The following is a 24,031-nucleotide window of genomic DNA, read 5'->3' on the forward strand; positions in this document are numbered from 1 at the left end:
CAACTTTTATTAATGTCGACAGGACTACATATGAAACCTGCTAGATTTGACAGGTGTTTGCGAGGCATCAGCAATCACTCTGCGAGTTTCTCAGATCACATTTTTCAGTGGTTCACAGTGATGGAGCCGACACCAAGCAAATATCTGTTTGTCTCTGACCTGAGCATTTAGTTGGTGAACACCAACAACAGTTTGCCGTCTAGAAATCAGCAAAAATCTTGCAGTGTGAACCTGGCATACGACGAATTCCATTGTAATCTTTGTTGCACCGTACTACAACCATGTTGGAGGTTGCCCGAAAAAGCTTGATCCTTTGGCCCATTCAGCACTACTTTAGTTTTTTGATGAAGAGTGAGAAAAAATGTGTGTTTAATCACTTTTTCTGGCTTACATTTTGCTGCATTCCTAGTTTGTATTCCGTTGATTCAATGGCTTTTTTCAATCTTTCAATGTATTTGTATTTGTAATGTCTCTAAAAACCCTTCCTGATAATATAAGAGCATCAGTAACAACATAAACATTTTTTTTCATAGCTTTTGTTCCATGCTAGGAATTTAAGTAACACTTCTGCTTTGCCTCTGTCAGGAGCCCATCTGAAGGTGTGTCCTCAAGGCTTCTCCTGCTGCACTCTGGAGATGGAGGAGAAGCTGAGTCAGCAAAGCCGCACAGACGTGAAGGCCCCCATTTCCCAGCTGAGTTCAAACCTGCAGACCACCTTCACTGAGCGACACCAACACTTTGACCGTGAGTAAACCTGTTGCTCTTATACACAGATGTACTCTTCCACATCAAGCAATTTGTTGTCTCGCAACAAGGACATACAACACGTTTTTTTTCCCCTAAGGAAAAATATATTTGATTTACACATTTAGGACCTTAAAATATTTTCAGCAGCCTTGACAGACACCTCCGCCTGCAAGAAACACACTAGTTGTCTATTCATTCGTCCTTCCACCTGTCCTCCAGAATCCCACAGTCATGTGTCCCATACACACACACTCAAACACATACACACAAGAAGCTTTCAGACAGACCGCACACACATCCAAAGCCAGGCTTCCTCCCTTCAGTACATGTGGCTGTATATATCACTCAGAGGGAGGGGTATCAGGTTTACTCTGTGTGAAGGGTGAGGGGGTGCATGGGAACATGCGACAGCACTGCTGACTCACTGACATGGGGAAAACCCAACATACTCCACTGGCCAGAACATGCAAAATTGAACACCTCACAGCGCATTCTTGATTTATAACACTTTTTTTTTCTTCCCTCATGGCAATGGTAATTCCTAATGGCGGTGGGCTTTCTCATCAGGGTAATAATTGTAATTGTTTGAGGAACATGATTTTCTAGGTGTTTACTTGACTTCCAAATACCTTAGAGCTTAATTCATTTTGTGAATTTGTTGTCATCAGAATTTTTTTGTTTGATAAGCTTAGGGTCCAAGGGAGTGAGTAACTACAATGTTACTTATCTTATTACAAATACCCACTAGTTACAAGAGACATTGAGAAGTGGTGACAGATCTCCCTTCCAGACACACATACGTGGTGTTGTCCACATGCCGTGCTTACTGTTTTGAAACAAGAGCCTCATTTGTGTCAGACCAACTGGGGTGTCTTTTGGCATAGAGGCATTGTGCTTTGAAATGGGTTTAGCCATGCTGCCTCTCTGGCATGAGCATTAAAACGCTGTGGGACTGTTTTGGTGGGTGTTTGAGTTGTGTTGGGCTGGCATATGTTGGGCTCAGCATCATGTGCCCCTCAAAATTAGTAAAAGGTCAAGAGAGAACATGCTGGGGAGGGAGAAATGAAAGGATACTTCCATCAACATTCTCTCACACACAGGGATACTGGACATGCCTTTATGAAAATGGATGCTGGTGACTGATGCATGGTTTTCAGGGAAGGGTGTGTCTCTGTTAAAATGTTAAAAGAAAAAAAAAGGCTTGGGGATTAATGGTGAATGAGAATATGTGCATTGCAGCCAGATGTGAGCAGGAATGTGACATATCGGAATGCAGTGGCAGTCCGATTCCTCCCCCTCTCCTTCTCCTCGCTCCCATTCTCTTTGCTTTTTTGTTCCTTTTCTCTTCCTTTCTCTTTGCCATCACTCTGTTCTGCTTTTCATTTCTTCTCCAGCTCCAGGTTCTCAGCTCTTTTGAACTGTTACCGTGGGAATAAGCTTAGAAGTGCTGGTCTGTGCACACTGTGAAAAAGGCTCAGGCACTTGGTTTAATGAGCTAAAAGGCCCTAATACGCCAGTAACGTTCTATATGCTCTTAGTGCAACAATGAAGTCAATACAGACTGTGTGCGTGCAAGTGTAAGTATTATCTTGACCTTTGAGATGTCCGTAAATGTAATGAATGAGCTGAAGGTGTTTCAGTGAGGATGGAATGCTAGAGCAGGTGAGTTTCTCACCTCAAGTCAGTAAGTGTCGTGGATAAATCTGTTTACTTTGAAACATCAGAAACGTGTGTTTCCTCTCAGCGGAACAGACTCGCAGGAAATGGCACAGAATGTATTTACAGCAGATGTGAGGGAGAAGATTAAACTAGTCAACTGGGAATACACTGAAACGGCTACAGTGGATGCTAAAGCTAAATGGTCATTAAGATAAAAAGAAGCTTAAGGAAGTTTGGTGTGTGTCTGAGGGGTGGAGAGTAGATTCAGCTCAGACAGCCTGGAGGTTTCAGTCATGGCCAATTAAGTCCCCAGCCAGAAATAGTTTTCTTCTGGTGCTTGGTGTGTTTGTTCCCTCCCTGTGTGTCCAGTCTGGGTAACCCTGTCCAAAACAGCGTTGTCTAAGGTCTAAGCTGCAGGATTAACCCCCTGCTCATGCTCCAATCTCCTTCACCACCACCACACAGCGGGGTGCCAACAATCACACAGGGAGGAAAAAAAAAAACTCACCAACTAATTGGCACAAATGGGGAGCAATTACTGTTTGGGGAAAAGAAAGAGCAAGGGAGCCAGATTGATGGGAAAGAAGGACAGATGGAGAAAAGACAGAGCCCGGTTGGCCGGAAGTTTCTTTTTTTTATGTTTACAACATTGTAGAGTGTGGACACGTTAAAATGTTAGCCATGTTTTCTGTGTAAAGCATACAGATGTGCCAGTCACTGGAGAAAAGCACAATGAAAAAGAGGGTGTATTGCAGCAAAAAACAGAGGTCTATGTAGTGTGATTAACTTTTGAAAATTGTGATATTGTGGGTACTGATGGAGCACCTTTGACTCTATGCAGCACTGCTCCAAATGAACACCCTCATTTATAACCTTTCACATACTTTTCTGAACCAAAGGCAAGCCACAAAGCTTTTTTTAATGGAAAAATCAGAAGGAGAGCTTGAGTTGTCCGCTTGTTGGCAGACTCTCTTGCATGCCATAAACTTGTACTTAATGATGAACCAAGATGCTTGTTTAACACAGCCTTTAAACTTGAAACTAACGGCATGCTTTACCTGTTAAGTCTCTGAATGCTCTAAGCTTTGTATGAATAGTTTAAAGGTGTTCCTACCTACGTGGTCCCTTTGTTGGTAATCTGAAAACATTGCCAAGTACCACCTATTTTAGGGCTTTGTGACATGCAAAATAACCTTACCACAAACCTGATTTTATGCAAAGTCTAGGCGATTTTTCAAAAACTGTCCACGATAGGATACACCTGCCCTGCAACAATGTGTATAGTAACTTTTACAGACATGCATGTGCTTGTTCACAGGATCTATGTGCATATTAAAAAGTATATTTTTTACTTTTTTTTATCTAGTGAGGTATATCGGTTTTAGGAATTACTGATATCTAGGAGAGCTTCAGGCTGAGAGCCGTTTTTGTCTCACCCATGAGGTTTCAGTCTATGATTCATGCTGGCTTGATTTACCCTATAGTAAGCCTGCCCCCCCCCCCCCTTCAGATCATGGCTGTGCTGTCTGACTTTAAACTTGTGGAAGCTTTGGCATTCCTTCATGCCTTGGGGAGGGGTGCTGTGGTCCTTTCGTTATAATCTCTGTCATCGAAGCATGGAGCTGAGTGCCCTCTCCCTCTCCCTGTATGGGTCAGGGGCTGAGGGAGCAGAGCTCAACACAGGACTGCGGTGTTTCCGGTGTCCGTGGTTACACAGCGGGTCTGGGAGGAGGAGGAGGGGTGCTAGGAAAAGGGGGAAAAAAAAAAGGACTCTGCTTCATCTCCCCCAATACACACGCCTCCTACTATTTTGCTGAGTGTATGTCAGTGTGAGGTGGAAGTGACAGTGCCTGGCTGAGTGTGTGTTTGAAAGCATGTAGGGGCTTTCTCAGTGTGTTGGCATAGGCCCGATGCTTAAAGACTTTACAGGAACATTTTAATTGACAAACAGGGGCACTTAAAACTTCAAAGCTATTCTGAAAACACATAAAACAGACTGTTCAGGTAGTGTATACTTCCATTAACATAGAGCAGGGCAAGTTAATAGAGGGTAAATAAAAGTGTGAGTGCACTTTTTGACTTGTGTGCAAGGAGGATGATGCGTTTTCTATGGAATGCTCATATTGTTCAGATTAATAAAGCAAAGGTTGTAGGGAAATTTGTTTCATGGGAGAGAGGGGCTGGATTATTTGGGGGTGGAGGTGGTTGGTGGGGAGTTTACATTCCACAGGATGAAGTAGGTCATTGTTCCCTGTCTTCAGTGAAGAGGGCCTTCTGAAGAAACTGATGAACTGAAAGCAAGGGAGAGGGAATGAGAGAGGGGCTCGAGGAGGGGTACAGGTCTCTTTTCAGGGAGGGGGGTCCGCATTATTCAGTAATCCTATTGAAAGCTCCTCTCTGAAGGACGAAGTAGCAGCAGCATAGAGAGAAAGGAAGGGGGGGGGGGGGGGGCAATGGAATGTGACAACAGAAAAATGCCATTGATGGTGGTCAGTCTCAAACGGCTTGATGGGTGAGACGTTACCGTTTGAACAGCAAGCTGCCCTTCATTCTTTCCCCCCCCCCCCCCCCCCCCCCCCCACCCCCTTTCTCTCTGCTTACCTCTAAGCACTTTTCTTCTGTGACAGAACTTTTTTCTAGACCTTTAAGAGACTGCAAGAGAATGTTGTTTGGGAACAACGTGAGGTCAAATGGAATACGCATTAATGTGTTTAGATAATAACCCTCTGCTTTTCTGGCCTCGTTGGCAGTCCTAGTGGTTTTTCCAGAGGCGAATTGCAAGCAAGGCTCAGGACTTTGTGGAGCACTAAATCTCTCTCTCTTGAGTGTCGTTCTAATGATAAAGTAATGTGGATTTGGCCGACACAAGTTCCCAAGTACTGAGAACAGCTCACTTTTATCCTTTGAGAAATGACCCAGTTTACATTTAATCTTTATGCTATCAAGTATTTTACTGTGCGTTTGTGTGTATGATTAGTTTTGGCTGTAGCAGACATGCTTATGTCCCCCAGAGATCATCGACAAATAGACACACTAAGTTTTAAAGTCAATTCTGCAAAGTGGATGATACCAAGTTGTCACAGTGCCTCAAAGTTAAATGCTTTAGGTTCATGTTATGTCACAGGAAATAACACACATGTGGAGTAATAACGTATCTATGGTCTGGTTTGTTTAGCTTATTGTGTTATCTTTTTCTCCCTCTGCCCTTCCTATTCCCTCCCTTTCCCTCCCACAGAGTTCTTCAAAGAGCTGCTCAACAACTCAGAGAAGTCACTTAATGACATGTTTGTGCGCACCTATGGGGTGATGTATGTGAAAAACGCTGAACTTTTCAAGCATTTCTTCCATGAGCTGCGGCGTTACTATGCCTCCGGGGGTGCTGCCGTGCACCTGGACTCTATGTTGGCCGATTTCTGGGCCGAACTACTGGAGCGCATGTTCCGGCTGGTCAATGTTCAGTACGAGTTCACTGACAACTATATGGAATGCGTAAGCCAGCACACGGAGCAGCTCAAGCCCTTCGGCGATGTGCCACGCAAACTGAGGCTGCAGCTAACCCGTGCTTTTGTTGCAGCTCGGACCTTCACCCTCGGTCTGGCACTCGTCCCTGACGTCATCAGCAAAGTCTCCACAGTGAGTAGCCCGTGGGGGGTAGGAGTTATAGTCATTGGTAACTTTAATGGAAACTCAGGTCATTGTATTACTTACAGTGGGCAAAACAAGGTTTAATCACACCAGGGTGTCTTGTGGAGCAGGCTAAGCAAGTTTGTATCCACCCCCAGTAGTACCTAGAGCGGCCATTGCAAGGTTTAATCACAGTGAGGTCACTCACAAAGCAGGTTGTGTGTGGTTTTAGCTCACCAAAAGGGTCAAAGTGAGCGTGTTAGGATCCTGGAGCCTTGTTGTCCATTCAGTTAACCAACATGTATGTAATATAATTAATTGGTCAAATTTTGAATTAATTAATTTCTACATTTATTTGTTTTGCCTTCCACAGCTTCATGTAATATAAACAACAACAAACAAACATTTTGTATGAATTGTATAAATTTGTATGGAGCTGAAATTTATATCAATGCTCTGTACTTTCTAGCTCTGAAGATAAGAATTGTGTCCTTTATTTGACAGGGTCACATGAAGTGTTGCATAAAACATAATAGAAGGTCACGTTGTGTCATATTTTGAAACACAAAACATTACCCATGAGGCTATGAGTAATTAGGATGGCAGCAATGGCAACCTGGGAAAACTAGGCTAACCTGCTTTTGTTATAACAATCAAACCAGGCTCATGCACCGTTATGATCTTTGAAATCAGTTAATTTACTTTGATATCATAAACAAACAAAGCTGATATAGGACCAAACTCATAGTAGTTGGCTACATCAAGTGTTCCCTGCCCGTTAGTTTATCAGTTGTTTTGAGCTCAATCCCACTCAAGAATTGTGCCTAGTTACTCATCAACCTCTCTTCCAGGTCTTTTGTAAGTTTCGGTCATTGTTTAACAACACCCCCATTTCCTCCCTCTTTCTCTCACAGGTGGGTGCCTCTCCAAGTTGTGTGCGTGCAGCTATGAAAATGCTCTACTGCCCATACTGCACTGGACAGGTCGCGCTGAAACCCTGTAAGAATTATTGCCTCAACGTGATGCGCGGCTGCCTGGCCAACCAGGCTGACCTGGATACGGAATGGAACAACTTCCTAGGTATGTCAAGAGATTCCGGGGAAGTCTTTTTCTTCCTGAATTGATGTGAAGGAACACATTCATGTTAAACTGAAACAGTAGAAGGTGTACAAGTTAATAACATGTAATTTGTAAATATGGCTACTCCTGATGCCTGAATCTTGTAGAGATGACAATCTCTTGGCTTTGATGAACAATTTGTTAATGCCTTGTCCGGAATAATGCACAGCTATAGACCAACTTTGTGTATAAGCTAAGTGCACAGCTTGTGCGCAGTTATTTTCTGGCTTGGAGGATTGCTAGGACTGGCTTTTCTCACCCAGCATGTCAACTTTGTGGTGACTTAATTGGGGTGCCTAGTTAAAACACCTTACTCTTTTACAAGCTGTGATTGTGGCAGCCTGCTAAGCTTCATCAACTAGGTCTGTGCTCCCCCAAGTGGTAATGATCAGTTATAGCAACACCTTAAGAGCTAAGACTTGTATTGATGTGAAGCAACCTTGAGTGTGAGAAGTATTTATTAGTTGTATTTATATATTTTGTTTTATTATTAAGGGTTTGCACACAGTGTTTTTTTAGGATTTATTTTTATTTTGTTCCTCCTCCTTTTCTATCATAAAATGAATCGCACAGCCAAAACAGTAAGCCCTATAGACATGAGACTCAGTCAACAGGTAGTAGTTATATTTATTATTATTAAGACCTATAGAAGAAATACTTAACCAACTCAATCACATTTGATTATCTGCTGAATATAGTGGGTTTTCATTTTTTAAAACACAGTAATTCAGACTGTGGTTGCCTCTGGTTTAAATTGCTTCCTTTTTTTAAATCTGTTAGATGCCATGTTGAGTTTGGCTGAAAGACTGGAGGGGCCATTCAATTTCGAGTCTGTGATGGACCCCATAGATGTGAAGATCTCAGATGCTATCATGAACATGCAGGAAAACAGCATGCAAGTCTCGCAGAAGGTTAGTAATTGCTAGTATTTCTCAAGTTGTGAACACTTATTGAAAATAGACAAATGAATTTAAAGAAGAAAGTCATAAATATCTCAACTGCTCACCCTTGTTGGATGTGTCAGGTGTTCCAGGGTTGTGGACAGCCTAAACCCACATACCGCTCTCGGCGTTCAACAAAAGACTCTGGCTTCCCTGGCCGCTTCCGCCCCTACAGCCCTGAGACCAGACCCACAACTGCAGCTGGCACAAATATGGATCGGCTGGTAATGGCTCATGTCAACATTTAGAACCCAACGTTAACATGTGTAACCTCTTTGAGATATATTTATGTCAATAATAACGTGTGACTGAACAGTTTCTGTGATCGCTTAATCAAGGTGACAGATGTGAAGAAGAAGTTGAAGCATGCCAAAAAGTTTTGGTCCACTCTGCCAGAGACGGTTTGTGTTGGAGACAGGGTTGCTTCGGGTGATGAGTGCTGGAACGGTACAGCCAAGAGCAGGTGAGATGGTCCTCTTTCAGTATTCTAAGTGTGCGTAGCTATGCTATTAGTTTCTTAGCCAGAAATCCGATTTCTTTACCATTGTCTCTCTTCTTCTACCTCAGGTACGAGTCTATAGTCATGGGCAATGGCTTGGCCAACCAGGTCTCCAATCCTCATGTTGAAGTAGACATCACCAAGCCAGATGTGGTGATTCGCCGACAGATCGCTGTGCTAAAAGAAATGACCAGCTGGCTAAAGGCTGCTCACAGTGGAAATGACATCACTTTTGATAATGGTACAAACAAATCCTACACTCATGCAGTCACTATAGTTATGTGCTTGTACTGAAAATGTAGTTGAATTGCATCCCTAGACGACAATACAAATAAAATCACTCCCCTGTGTTTCCAAGTAGCTTTGGGGAGGTGCTATGTTACTAAAAATAGTCGTATTTTTGCTGTTCCACTATTGGGCCTTTTTCCACTGCACAGTACATACTCTACTCGACTCTTTTACTTTAGGCATTAGGCAGATTTGATAACTGGCACCTGGAATTTGGTACTTATTGATACCTGCTCGCTCATGGTTCAGGTGAGCTGAATAGGGACTAAGCACTTATTGGCCAGAGATATTTGTCACAGTGAAATGCAGACACCAGCACCAACTAGCCATTTAATTCTCCAAGCCCCAGTAATGATCACTTTTTTTTTGTTTTGTTTTTTTTATCCGACTCTCAGCAGTAACTCGTACAATTATGCCATGGTCTTTCATAGAGGTACAAATGCTTCTTGGATTTGTGGCTGAGAAAATAATCCAGCGAGAGCTAAATAATGCAACAAGGAATTAAAAAAAAAACTGTACTGATCGGTCTGAACTAATGTGCCGCTAAGCCATGTTGAGTCCCAAAAAAATACAAGAACAGCAAGTGAAAACATGATGAATAAACAACACTTAACCATTACCACCGCCATTTTTGTGTTTTCCAAAGCCTGTGTTTCCTATTATAGACTCTTATGTGACATCTCCAGACACATTTTAGGGGTGAGCCAATGTAGTGGAACATGAATCAGGTACCAGGGACCTAAAAGCCAGTAGGCCCGAGTAGAAAGGGTGCCATATGTTGGGATCGACCAAAACTATTTTTCTGAGGCCCTGAAAATGTGAGCTAAGTCAGAAATGCAGGGCAGGGGTAACTGGGAGCAGAAAGACTGCATAATATGTCAAACATGCTGTGGGATCCCAATAAGTGGGTTAGGGGGCACTGGACTGTGTAACACACAATACATGAAACATCATATGGCACTCAATTCTTTGAAGTCTGACGCTCTGTGTCTCTTTGCAGAAGAAGATGGTAGCGGAGAGGAAAGTGGCAGTGGCTGTGATTCACCCTCTTGTGACAACGACAAAGACATGTACTTCTCTACCCCCACACCTGTCAACCCTCGCAAGGTTCAACAAGAGAAGGATTCCTCCAGTGGGGTGCAATTGGCCCCATGCAGCCTGATTCTGGCCATGGCAGCTCTCACTCTGGCACTCCTGGCACCTTTCACCAGATAAGAGCCCCAGAGAATCAAGAGAATGAGAATTACTAAACTGAACAGGACACTGTCAGGGGACATTTTAAAGAAAACAAAAACAAAAAGACAGCCTTCAGGACTGTGGTCTGCCTGCCATCTAGGGAAGACTCAAGATATTAATATTATAACTTCACCTTAATTTTTATATAAAAGTGGACAGTCATGTACAACAGTGGGATTCACAACAGCAGTACACCTCTCTCTGGTCCATTTTTACTTTATACTTTGCTTCCTCCGGCCATTATCAGTGTTCACCTTGTAAGCTGTATTTTAATAGATATACGTATTATTTTCCCAAGCTTTAGGGGTTAACTGCTGTTCCTTGTTTGTTTTTGTTGTTTTTTTTTTTTCTTTTTGATGTGTGATGATATGAATGACTGAATTTTCATATTAGAAAACTTCCAAAGTTCATTAATCCCTGTCCCACTTGCTTAGATGGAGGGAAGCAAAAATGTAGCAGGTACATAGTCAACAGAGTATACAGACTAACTATACACACCTATTTTGTATTTGTACTTGTGCCTTTTCATGGTACATCAGTGTGTTGGCAGAATCACAGGAGTCACAGTTTTGGATGATAATAATGAGAGCCAACCCATAGATGATGACTTGGTGGATAGAAGTATTTTTCATGGACAGTTTTCCAAGTGCATGCATCCTCCTATCAGCTGTGTCACAAAAGATCCCAAACACAATTTTTGTTCAGGAAGCCCATAATTTGTAAGCTTTCTCTTATCATCAACAGTCAGGAACTAAATGTGTATAATGGGGCTGGAATGTTTGCAATGATTTTATTTACATTGATCTGAATAATGATTTGTTGATAAAATGCCCATCAGTGCCTCTTTTACTAAAGGTGGATCTGGCTGAGACTTCTGCACAGATGTGACTTGATCATTTCTCTGTATGCACAAAATGAATGGAACATCCTGACTGTGCTTGGGAAATTCAGGAAGACAGGACATTGAAAGGAATTAAAAAAAAAAAAAACACACTCACACCCCCCCCCCTATTTTTTTTTTTTTTTTTTTGGGTACAAAGATGTAAAGCTAAATATTTGGTACTACAGCAACATTTCCTTGGCCAGAATAACAGTTGGTGCTGAATTGAGTGACATGGAGGTTTCTGTGTGTAAATGTTTCTTTACATTTGTTTGCCCCATTGTCAAACCTCTGAGGATACCCTCTTTAAACCCACACTGAACGTTCTGGTTTTACATTACAACAGATGTTTATATGTCACTGAACTGCAGCCTTGGTACTTTTTCTCTTTAAACACTGTTTTTCCTAAAAAGGACAGTTTTTAAATGTTGATTGTGTCTTTTATTTTGTGGCTTGTGCCCTTTATTTTTATTTTTATTTTTATTGTTTTTTGGCTTCACAAGCCACTCACCTGTACGTGTGGGTTTTCATACTGATGACTGACAGGTACAGTATTACTTTAGAAAACAATAGACCTCCTTATGTTGCAACTCCCAAAAGTATTCCATACACCTTTCAATGAACTGCTCTTGTACAGTAAGTTATTTAACTGCATGTCTTTCTCTTAAATGCTTTTACGAACGTGATCTCAGATATGGCTTTCATAGATATCTAAAGCACAGTATTCAAAGAAAAAATATATTTATAACTCTAGATGATGGCATTTTAACAATTTCATCCATTACCTGATTTTATATTGGATTCAAATGTCATGTTATGTAAAGCTTAGATTTTGTAAACAATGTCACAGCTGTCATTTCCCAAAAACAACAACAACAAACAAAAAAAACTTTCAATATGGTGGCTGTGAAGAGACTTTGTGATGAAGGTCTGGGTTGGCCGCAGATGTCTAAGTGTCCTATTGTCATTATGCACTTTTTTAAATGCCATTCAAACACCTGCTACAAGCTTTTAAACTGCAGTTTATTTCACAAGGCCAGAAGCTTTCGGTAACCGTGAACAAAAAAGGCCAGTTCAGGGACTGAACCCTCTTAGTTTAAAAAAAATAATAAAATGAACATGTTGTATCTCTGTTATTCTACTCTCCTCCCCTCATCTGTTACCTATTTTTCTGTTTATATGTGTGCCATGAATAGAAAAGTGTCAGTGCCCTAGCTCCTGGCATCACAGCAGACTCTCCCTCTGTTGCACACAAGGAAGGAACCAATTTTTCCAGGAATGGTGATGTCTTATCTTTAACAGTGTGGCTATAAATGTTCTCCGAGTCCGTCAGTGTTGAGGTGATATGGACACTTGGACCGAGGGGGATTGCTTTTTTTTTTTTTCTTTCCCGATCCAGCTGCCTTTGTTAGGAATACTGAATTCTACAGAATGAAGATTGCAGTTACACCTCTCCACAGCCCTGGACAATGGAGCAGAGACCTCTATGATACGAAGGTAGAGAGACTTGACTACAAGGAGGAAGAAAGTGTAAATATTAAGCAGCCATTTTAGAAGTCTCTGAGAACGGTCATCACAGGTTTTATTCATTCAGAGAATCTGCTTATCGCAGGGGGGAAATGAGGTAGAAGCTAAAATGTAAGAGAAAAGGTATATTAAACATGTCAGAGTCTTATGAAAATAAAGACTGCAGATATTTAAATGGATGCGCTGTTTTGTGTCACTTCTTCACCTGCTGCAGGAGTATGGTGTGTTCCAGTGAATAAGTATTTTCCTTCAAATATATTTAAGAATTGAAAATAAAAGTATCATGACGTATTACGCCACTAATGTCCTATTATAATTTTTGTAACAAGACTCATGAAAAAACTGTAGTGTCACTCTTGGTTCCCCTGTCTTGTGTTACACAGTCCAGTGCCCCCTAACCCAATTATTGGGATCCCACAGCAGAAATGACCAAAGATATAATACAACGAATGATGTTATTTCAACTACTACATACACCCAAGGTACTGTCCCTCCAAACCATCAGAGGTCGCTGTCTCCTGAGTATTAAGCCCAATTAATGCTACTACACGTCTAAACTGTGTACTACATTGAGTTGAAGATGTTTGAAATTCAGTGCTAGTGGTAAATCACTGCTCATTTAGGAACACTGGGTAAGGATTTGCGTTTTTCTGGTCCTGGGGCTCCCCCTAGTGCAATTAACTTTTACAGCATTGTACTGAAATTGGTAGTGAGGGAGAGGGAAGGGGGTGGTTTCCTACCCTCCTCCAAAAGTTACATAGTGCACTTTCTGCAGTGCTGAGCCGAGAGTAGCAATGACAGAGGCTCTGTTCTCCTTATTCTCAGGTCAGTGAAGCATCCTAATGATTTTGAAGCTCTAATTTTAAAGTACAAATATTACATATTGGCCCTTTAAGCTCTCTGTTTGTCTACATAGCTGCAGACTCTAGTTTGAGCTATTTCTGCAATTCTGAGACACCTGCTTCTTAACTAGTTAACTACACCTGTTAAGTATGCGTGAAAGTCAGTGCATGAGCCACCCAAAACTTCCTGTGTATGCCCCTCCCACATACTGCTCTCCTGACTGTATGTCCCGCTCATTTGCTGGTGTCCGGCCTGCAGAAATATGTAGTTGGAGCCGGGTTGTTCAGACACGTTACGGTTTTATTCACACAAACCAAAAGTAAAGGCAGATTTTTCTAGTGGAGATATTTGACTTTGAAATGTAGTGGAATTAAAGTAAAAAGTTCCCAAAATGGAAATTTTCACAAAAAAAGTACTTAAGTTCAGTAATGAATCACATTTACTTTGTTACTGTCCACCATTGCAATTGATGATTCTTACTGCACTACAGCTGAAGACAACCTCTGCAGAAAAAGCTTTAAGACAATGTACCGAGTCACGTTACAGAAACTACAGATGCTACAGTGAATAACATTAGCTTGTAACAATGCCCATCAGTCATTTCCATGGGATATGTTAGGCAGTGTGTGAATAATCAATTCCTGAAATTGTTGAATTGGGCAAGTGTATGGATGTGAGCATCTATGGCATAGGCCAAATTGTGAGGTCAATACATAGTGATCAGAGCATTGGGTCCCCAAACTCTTGACAGTCAGTCACCCGGAGAAGAACTTGAACCTACAACCCCAGGACCCTGGAGCTGTGTGACAGCAACACTACCTGCTGTACCACTGTGCTGCTCCTCAAATAACATCAGCTTACAATTATTTTCTTTCTGGCTTCTTAGAGTTTTGATGGAACTAAAACTATGTTTAATTGATTTTTAATTGATTTTCTCTTACCATGATGTGTTTTTAGTGATTTTCGACATGATTTCAATGCTTCACATTCTCCTTGGAAATTCTTACTTACAAGTTTGGAGGTTGTAAATATTTATCATGAGAAACATGTTTTTGTTTTGTGTGGCCCAACTTTCTGAGTGGATGCTGCTCTTATAGTAGATGATACAAAGCGTTAAATTTTTTTGTAAATAATGACTCAGCAATACATGACTAAGTAATATGCTATAGCAGGTTCTATGTTTTTTTTTTTGTGAATATATATATTTTGGTTTATATAATTTTAAACCACACTTTAATTCATTTTAACCCCATATCAGACTGTTTGTATTCCGGCAATGGCTGAATTCAGTGCTTATTCTGGGAACTCTTTGGCATGGCAGATGTCAGTTGGCCCAGAATTGGCCCGTTATACCATTCCGCAACTGGGCCAGAAGAAAATGGTGACCGTGTGCCAGATCTGGCCTGACAAACTTTTGCTATCTGGGACCACCAAAAGATTAAATATTTTTTAATTTATTTAAAGTGAAAATGAAATATTTGTACTCAAAAGATTTTACAAGACAGTTTTGGGACATTGTTCTAAATTTTGATGTTATTGAACAAGAGAGTGCGGATCTCTAGCATTGACAGTATATATAAACTGGACCCAGTGACCCCACTGTTTTCAACTGGGAAACCTGTGGTTAATCATGCCACTTTGTACTGTCTGTAGGAGCTTCGCTGTTCAACACCACATCCCCACCAAAAATATAATAAATAAATAAACAAATAAATTAAAAAGTCTTGCCCAGAATGGAGATGGTTTTGATGCACAGGCTAAAGCATAGACTTATTTTTCCTTTATTGAATTCTTGAGCCAATTATGTACTCTTATAAATCAACTGTATTATAATTTGTGATTAAACGAAATATTAAAATATTAATTAAAATTTTATATATAAATAACCCTTAGTGAAGAATTGTTTGAATGTCACACAAGACGGAACGATTAAGTAAAGATTATGGGAAATAAGACATACCATAATTCATAAAATAAACAGCATCAGACTTCATATAATCTGTTTTATTGCTTTATGAACAGCTGAGTTACAGGTGTGTTAAATAAATATACATTTTTATATTATTATTATTATTATTATTATTATATATTTTTTACTATTTTCAAAATTAACTTTCTTTGTCACAAGTTACCCTCAAATTATATTCTCGTAGCGCTTCGGTTTACTTCCTGATTTCCAGCCTTCTCTATTCGGACTTTTATTTTGGAAGAAGGGTTTGAAAACAAAAGAATCGGCCAGGTACAGCTGACTGATTCCAAGTAGATGATTCCAATAGAAATGAATCAATTGAGTCGACTCAGAGTATTGCAAACTATATACGTTCTCATAAAAATAAAAACGAACACACTATTTTGAAAATAAGGAGCATATAATGAACAATAGTTTAAGAAAGAATCTGGGCACTTAACATTAACATATCTGACAAACAGATGTTTAACTGTGGCATTACATCTTTACATTGTTTTGCAATTTGGAATACTGAGGATATTGAATATCGTGTAGGTTTTGGAAGAAAACTCTGTTCCCTAATATTGTCTGATGTGTACCTAGCTTGAGTGGCCTCCAGTGAATATTAGATCAACCCTGGAACTCATATAAGAAAGATTAATTCAACTATGCGTTTTGTGAAATTGAGTTCTAGAGAAATAATTTATACTTAAAATATATAAACGTATACATATATGTATATATAAATCACGAATATCCACAAACGGTGGTGTGTGTGTGTTTGTGTTTTATTTATTTATTTATTTTTGAGGGCACTGGGCTGTTGTGTCGACTTTGGAGTTGATTCCCCGGTGCTTGGCATCGATGGATCGATTTTTTGGAGTTCGGCTCTCAGCCCTACGTTTGTTTAACGCAGGGAATGCTGGGAGAAAGGGTCAGAGGAGAGCGTTCAGGACCGTGATGGTCGTATATAAGGCTCCGGGTGTTTGACCAGACCGTGCCGCGATTATTCTTGCACTGTAAACGACGCGTTTCTCACGGAAAGTCCACGAACGCGCTAATGATTCGGGATAGCATCTTGTGAAATCAAAAGACCGTCGCCATCTTCCTCTGTGTTTAAAGGCTGAACGCACTTTCCATTCCTCCGTGCGCAACATCATCGCCAAGGTCCGAGGTTCGCAGTCCTCCCCCGGGGCCGGGGGTCTGGAGGGACTGAGTAATGCTGCCTGTACTCCAGAGAGAACATGGATGAGAAGTCCGTCTCCAGCTTCGGCTCGGGCCGCCTGCTCGTGGCGCTCGTGGCCGCGCTGCTGTTCGGCGCCATCGTACTGCAATACGTGTGTCCCGGATCCGACTGCCCGCTGCTCCGCCTGGGCTCCTCCGCGGCTCACGGGGACGGGGAGGGAAGAGAAGGAGGCGCGGGAGCAGGACGAGGGGATCCGTACGTAGCAGAGGACGGCGCTCTCGCGCGCTTCGTACCTCGCTTTCACTTCGACAAAGCGGACCTGGACCGAGTGGTGGATTTCAACATCAAAGGGGACGACGTGATCGTGTTCCTCCACATCCAGAAAACCGGAGGCACGACGTTCGGCCGCCACCTTGTGCGCAACATCCAGCTCGAGCGGCCGTGTGAATGCCGCGCGGGGCAGAAGAAGTGCACGTGCTACCGACCGGGCAGGCGCGAGTCGTGGCTCTTCTCGCGCTTCTCCACGGGCTGGAGCTGTGGGCTCCACGCGGACTGGACGGAGCTCACTAACTGCGTGCCCTCCCTGATGAGCAACCGCGAGCCTTCGGAAACACAGACGCGGCCCAGGTGAGTTCAGACTGATCCGAGGTTAGGTTTGTTTCCTTTCCGTACTCCATTCTTGCCCTGTGTGCTGAGGTTTCAGGTAAGGTTTACTTCTGATGACCCTTACACGCCATGTTTGTGAACGAATGAGTGCGCCAACACTTAAAGTACCATCAAGTCATTTACGACCATATGTTGGATTCCCTTTGTCTTTGGCTGAACTTCTAAAGTTCTCCTTGTGTGGTTGTGGTCTGCAGTCAAGGTGTGGAAGCCATCACTTCCCGAGACACTTCATTTTGAGGCTCGTGAAACATTTATTAAGCCGCTGTAGTGTGGCTTAAGTGTGTATTATTAATTGATTATAGATTAAAATGTTCCACGCGTTACTTGCAGTTATGTTTTACTGCCTAAATCACTGTTTATATTCCATCAAATTTGAAAACATTATTCCCAATTCCCATCAGTGATCATGGTAGGTTTGCATCAGAACTAAACAGCACAGCTTTATCCTACAGGAGCCATAGTTTTTGTCAATTCCTCTTCTTTCTTTTATGGATCTGAAGAGCAACAAAATCCACCCTCATTGCTAGGGTCTATATCTCTCATGCGCCATTGTTTGAGTACTAATCTTGATGGCATTAAATGCTCCCCCTCCCCCTTCATTGTCTTCTACCTGCATTTTTCAATGACAAAACCCATAGGCGAGCCAGTTGCCTCAAGACAAAAGGCCACCTATAGGCTAAACTCTATTGGGTTGTCTTTCTTTAGATAACTCAAACCACAGGGACCCTATTATAATAACCATTCATTCTTTAGACTCTAGCCTTCTGGCCCTAGAACATCTGCTATACTCTCCCATATGCACATTCAACATGTTCTTAGAAACCAGCCAACCATGTGGCACCACAGGAACATTAGTGTTATTCACTGGTTTACATTGCTGATGTGGGTGATGGGATTGCTTTGTTTACATTTTAAATAGCTTACTCTAGTCTTTGCCTCCCCTCTGGCACACTCGTATTACATACTGGTCTGCAATATACAGAGGTGGTTTAAAGAGGGATTAGACTAGATCAACATTTGTGAATTGTTAAGATGTGTTTATGCAAAAAGTTTAATTTTAGAGAACTTAATTGAATCAGGACTAATTACAGCGGTGCCGGGGGGAGGGGACTAGACGACATATGCAGTGTTAAATGCTTTTTTAAAGCTTCCTCAATGAAAGTTTTTCCATTAAATGTTTACAGATATATTTTCTAATGCCAGTGACATGATGTGTTTACTAAGATGGGGAACGGAACCCTGGTCTGTTGTGTTGAGGTCAGCAGTGTATCCCACTAAAGTTAATCAAATTACAACCTGTATTCTCAGAGTTAATTAATCTTAATTTGTCAGCGTAAATGAAAATTGTGAAGCGGTATCTCTCAATCATCTGAGTGAAATAGTTATCGACAATGAATGAATAATCAATTAATTGGCACAAGAGGCATGAGAGAATTCCTTGGTTCTGGAGCACGAGTTTAAAGCCAAGTTGAAATTAAAATGGACATTTTTTTATCGTGTTGGTTAAGTCCTATAAATGATCACATATCAATATCATTTAAATACCCATTTTGTCCATCTAGTCAACTCTCATTAAGGAAAACAATGTCCTGTCCATATTATTTCATGCCCAAAAGACCTGTTTCACCTGGACATTCAGTTGTGTAAACATGCACCGGGTTCCTATTCATGTTGACTTTAATTTAAACTTTTTTTTTGACTGAACAATGTGTAATGTTAATATATTATTAGTAATTATTTGACTGAACGCCATGCTTAAGATATAACATTACTGTAACATTAACACTGTGAACATTTATCTAAAGTTATAAATATGATTATTACAGTCTAATATCTGTGCGTAATCTTTGAACATAAAGATTGTACTTACACTGCTTTCTACACATTAACATCATGCCATATGACACGTAAAAAGTGATTTTCATTGAACCTGTATTGTCTAAATTCATTTTGCATTCTGAATACTTTTTATGCTAATCTTGACCTTTGACCTTATTTTGTCAGTTTGTTGCTTTACAGTATGTTTGTAAACTGACCATCTATTACTAAGTCTGTCTTCTGCAACAGAGCAGTCAGAAATTATCTTTAAATGTTCTGTAAATGTGTCTTAATGTCACGGTTAATTGCAATAATATGAATAATAACATCAGTTAAAGTTAACCACATTTCCTTTTTTTAAGTCTCTAACAGAAATAAGCTTTAATTCCACAGTCAAAGTTTTGTCTGGCAAAGACCCATGGATAAACTATTCAGATTAGATAATGTCCAGCATGTTTTGCAGTTTGTCAAGATACCAAGCAGGAACTAACTGATTGCAGAAACTCAAATAACAACCAAAGGTCAAAATAATGTGAAATAAAAACAATTTTGGGTCATTAGTTGGATGATACTGTAGGGCATTACACATAAAAGACAATACACAAAAAGTGCATCATAATATTAGAAATTTATTTTAGATTGCTGTACATTTGTTGAACAGCTTTGTCTTGGAAACATTAACTAATAGAGTGTGCTTGAGACATATAAACCTCAGGTCAGGAAACCACTCATACCATCATTCATTCATTCATTATCTGTAACCCTTATCCAGTTCAGGGTCGCGGTGGGTCCAGGGCCTACCTGGAATCATTGGGCGCAAGGCGGGAATACACCCTGGAGGGGGCGACAGTCCTTCACAGGGCAACACAGATACACACACACATTTCATCACACCTACGGACACTTTTGAGTCGCCAATCCACCTACCAACGTGTGGTTTTGGACCGTGGGAGGAAACCGGAGCACCTGGAGGAAACCCACGCAGACACAAGGAGAACACACCACACTCCTCACAGACAGTCACCCGGAGGACACCCGCGCAGACACGGGGAGAACACACCACACTCCTCACAGACAGTCACCCGGAGGACACCCACGCAGACACGGAGAGAACACACCACACTCCTCACAGACAGTCACCCGGAGGACACCCACGCAGACATGGAGAGAACACACCACTCTCCTCACAGACAGTCACCCGGAGGACACACACGCAGACACAGGGAGAACACACCACACTCCTCACAGTCAGTCACCCGGAGGAAACCCACGCAGACACAGGGAGAACACACCACACTCCTCACAGTCAGTCACCCGGAGGAAACCCACGCAGACACAGGGAGAACACACCACACTCCTCCCAGACAGTCACCCGGAGGAAACCCACGCAGACACAGGGAGAACACACCACACTCCTCACAGACAGTCACCAGGAGGACACCCACGCAGACACAGGGAGAACACACCACACTCCTCACAGACAGTCACCAGGAGGAAATCCACGCAGACACAGGGAGAACACACCAACTCCTCACAGACAGTCACCCGGAGCGGGAAACGAACCCACAACGTCCAGGCCCCTGGAGCTGTGTGTCTGCGACACTACCTGCTGTGCCACCGTGCCGCCCCTCATACCATCAATTATTTATTAATTTTAAGGATTATAAAAAGGAGTTAGACTACAATACAGCATCAGTATTTTGTAAAAGGTTTTCAGTGAGGCAGTTTCATCACATAAATCTGTTACATATGGCAGTAAAATGGACTTCTATGAAAATATACATGATATTTTTTGCATGTTTGATGGCAACCCAAAATTTGACTGAAACATTTATTGCTTAAAAATGCTCAAAAACTACCCCAAAGCGATGTAGGCTATTAAACCGTCTGGTTACTATCACGACATTTCTGAACAGTTTTTCTAGAATGGATCATTTATTTATTCCGTATGTATACTATTTCTACATCTCTTTCAGCAGGAACTATTACTACATCACTATCCTGAGGGACCCAGTGTGGCGGTATTTGAGCGAGTGGCGGCATGTCCAGCGTGGTGCCACATGGAAGGCGTCCCTCCACATGTGTGACGGCCGGGCGCCCACCCTGGCTGAGCTGCCCAGCTGCTACCCAGGTGATGATTGGTCAGGCTGCTCGCTGGAGGAGTTCATGGCCTGTCCACACAACCTGGCCAACAACAGGCAGACCCGTATGCTGGCAGACTTGAGCCTGGTAGGCTGCTACAACCTGTCGGCCATGAGCGACAGTCAGCGCGGTGCCGTGCTGCTGAACAGTGCCAAGCGAAACCTGCGGCGCATGGCCTTCTTCGGCCTGACTGAGTACCAACGCAAAACGCAGTACCTTTTTGAGCGCACCTTCCGTCTGGCCTTCATCGCTCCGTTCACCCAGCTCAATGGCACCCGAGCTGCCAGTGTGGATGTGGCAGCTGAAACGCAGCAACGCATTCGAGAACTCAACCGCTGGGATGTAGAGCTGTACGAATACGCCAAGGATCTGTTCTTACAACGCTTCCAGTACGCCCGACAGCAAGAACGCCGTGAGGCTCGACAGCGCCGCCAACAAGAGAGACGTAGACTGCGTGCCAAAGTGCTGCCTTTGTGGGGAGAGCAAGGCAAGGGACCTAAACCCACAAAAACACCACAAATAAGACCGTCTCCAGCCACCAGACCAGCAGGGTCCCAGCAGGTTGAGGTGGAGACAAACCAAGCAAATGAGTTAGACAGGGAGTCTGAAGATCCCTGGTGGGAGGAGGATGATGAAAACAGCACAATTGAGGACTACATCGACAATGTGGAACAATGGTAATGACACATGTTGGAAAGCTTCTCTCAATGGCCAAGGAGTGCTTTTACCATTAACTTAAAAATAAAATCTGAGACACTACATTGAGAACTTGTCAGACTGCATTTGTCAACTCTATGAACTGAGTTTCTGGCAAACACACTTGTCACCCATATGTGTCAGTGTCCCTAAAGGTCTTTTGAATCTGTGATTACTGTTAAAAATACTGTTGAATCAAAGAGTTTTTTTCCACTTTTTTATTTCTTTACAATGTTGATTGTGAGTGATGTTAAGATATTTTCTAGCATATTTACTGCACTGATGTGTGCCCTTTGGTGTCAGTATGAAATGCCATAGTGAATCACTTGATTTGTAATACCTAACATAAGCTATATTGTAAATTGTATAAAAGAATACACATGGTTCTGCTGGGGAAAATGAAATTTGTTGCAACTGAAATAAATTTTATATTAATTGTATTTGCTTTATGATCTTGGGTTATGGTTTGTTTCTCGGTAACTCTTATGCCTACATCCTTAAAAGCAATTATTTAAGGGATCTTTAGTTATAGCAGTCGTTATTTTAAAGAGTTGTGATAACGTAAAGGATTATTTGAAAGGTTATGGGACCTGTTGCATGTAGTTTAACGTTTTGTGAAAATTAGTTCAGTGGTTATTAATTCCAAATAATATTTAACTATTTCTACTGATGGATTAATCATGAAAATTTAAAATCATGTAAAGGACTCTGTAAAGGTATCTAAGGGAAGAACTGACAAACAGATGTTTATAGGTTTTATCCTGACAGCAAAAATGTCTGCTACCAAAAGGGTTTCATCTGGTGTTACAGACATTTGAATTATATAACTGGTTCTGTATAGAACTTATGTGCTAAGTTCAGGGCTTGGTTTTAATTTTGAGTTGAGTAAAACAGCAGGAAAAACAAAAACCCACAAACCGTGTTGTCAACTACTGCAGTTGTTCATTTATGACGGCAGGTGGCGACATACTCCTGTTTAAATTTAATGCGTTGCGCACGATTTTAAAACGTTATTAATGATACTATCATTGAGTAAATGATCCTTTTCTCTGTTGATGTCAACTTCGTTTAGCGTTTAGCACATTCAGAGAAACTGGACAACTTAGCTCTGAGGTAAAAATGTGTCGTATTTACCTGTATTCATACTTTCATCGGTTAAAAAAAAAGTCCCCACGGGAGTTAATACAATTTGACAATATTATTATTATCCTCAATCTGTCCGTCTCCACTTTTTTACAAATGCGGTTTTACCACGAACCTGAGTGGGATTCCCCTAAAATGGAGGAGCTGGGAGCGTTGGACCCACCCAAAAGCGCAGACAGGCACTTTTTTTTCTGCTGCTCCACTCCTCCCTCCTGCCCTCCCTCGTTTTTCTGCTCCTCGCCTCGTTTTCTCTCCGCCTGGTAGCTGCTAGCGCTTCTCTCGCTTGCTTCGTCCCTTTTTCGTTCCAAACACACACTTTCTTTTTGGACATTCAGAGGAATAGAGGGGGCTTTTGCTTTCTGTTTAAAAAGTTCTGCCGTTTTAAAGCGACGCTGGCGCTCAGATAATAAACCAATGTCTGTGACGTAGCCAGTTACAGTTATTAAAACATGACTCGCCTGCAGCAGCATTTGATTTAAAACGAACTCCGAGATCAACAGTGAAGAGCAAACAGGCGGTCAGCTCAGGTAAGCGCTTTTTTATGCTTCCACATTTAACAGTCCCTAGATTCACGACTCTGCTTATTAGACCAAGTCCTTGTGACGTTAACAGTTAGTTTTTTTTTCTGCTTATCGCGAATAAATGCGCCATACGTAAAAGCTCCAAGAATTGGCTTCTTGTTCGAAATTTCCAGTCCACCTTAAATGGTGCAGATTTTACGCTTCACGGCAGCGCCATTTAAGGTGGAACGGAGAATTCGGAATAAGCAGCTCAACTTCAGCTTCATAAACGTCCAGCCGTTTTGACAGTAGCTAGCAAAGCAGAACGCTAGCACCTCAGGCTAACCTGGCTTTGCACATGGCCTTGAACCATGACTCATGTTATAATTAATCATTCTCCAAATGGCTTTCTGTCTTTTTGGAACTGATTTTACACCAGTCTTGTCCTCAGATATGTTCCTCTGAGCCATACAGTGTTGACGGGGACTGTTTTTGATTTGTGTCTCAGTTCATGATCATGTCAGGAATGACATTGAGTGCCAGAGAATGAGGAAAAAAAGCCAGCTAAA

General features: G+C 41.8%; 3 protein-coding genes across 6 annotated transcripts in view; all 3 read left to right on the forward strand.

Moving 5' to 3' along the window:
- Positions 1-12,674, forward strand: part of gpc4 (glypican 4) — a 30,995-nt gene extending 18,321 nt beyond the window's left edge. Inside the window, exons 2-9 of the mRNA XM_066649525.1 lie at positions 586-744; positions 5,642-6,039; positions 6,945-7,110; positions 7,930-8,060; positions 8,174-8,314; positions 8,429-8,553; positions 8,658-8,830; positions 9,878-12,674. Coding sequence (XP_066505622.1) covers positions 586-744; positions 5,642-6,039; positions 6,945-7,110; positions 7,930-8,060; positions 8,174-8,314; positions 8,429-8,553; positions 8,658-8,830; positions 9,878-10,092 — 1,508 coding nt within the window. The 3' untranslated portion in view covers positions 10,093-12,674. The remainder of the gene's footprint in view (positions 1-585; positions 745-5,641; positions 6,040-6,944; positions 7,111-7,929; positions 8,061-8,173; positions 8,315-8,428; positions 8,554-8,657; positions 8,831-9,877) is intronic.
- Positions 12,675-16,172: 3,498 nt separating this feature from the next.
- hs6st2 (heparan sulfate 6-O-sulfotransferase 2) lies at positions 16,173-22,230 on the forward strand. 2 transcript variants are annotated; one of them, XM_066649085.1, is made up of 2 exons: positions 16,173-17,124; positions 20,961-22,230. In XM_066649085.1, the coding sequence occupies exons 1-2, from the start codon at positions 16,556-16,558 to the stop codon at positions 21,802-21,804; spliced, it is 1,413 nt and encodes a 470-aa protein (XP_066505182.1). In that variant the 5' UTR covers positions 16,173-16,555; the 3' UTR covers positions 21,805-22,230. The 2 variants fall into 2 exon arrangements, with proteins under 2 accessions (XP_066505182.1, XP_066505181.1); XM_066649084.1 differs by having other exon boundaries at positions 16,174-17,124; positions 20,958-22,230.
- Positions 22,231-23,241: 1,011 nt separating this feature from the next.
- Positions 23,242-24,031, forward strand: part of mbnl3 (muscleblind-like splicing regulator 3) — a 39,868-nt gene continuing 39,078 nt past the window's right edge. For all 3 annotated transcript variants that reach the window (XM_066648694.1, XM_066648695.1, XM_066648696.1), the window contains exon 1: positions 23,242-23,489. The gene's annotated coding sequence lies outside the window, so the exon portion shown is untranslated. The remainder of the gene's footprint in view (positions 23,490-24,031) is intronic.

Source organism: Hoplias malabaricus, chromosome 17 (genome assembly GCF_029633855.1).
Source record: "Hoplias malabaricus isolate fHopMal1 chromosome 17, fHopMal1.hap1, whole genome shotgun sequence".
NCBI lineage: Eukaryota > Metazoa > Chordata > Actinopteri > Characiformes > Erythrinidae > Hoplias > Hoplias malabaricus.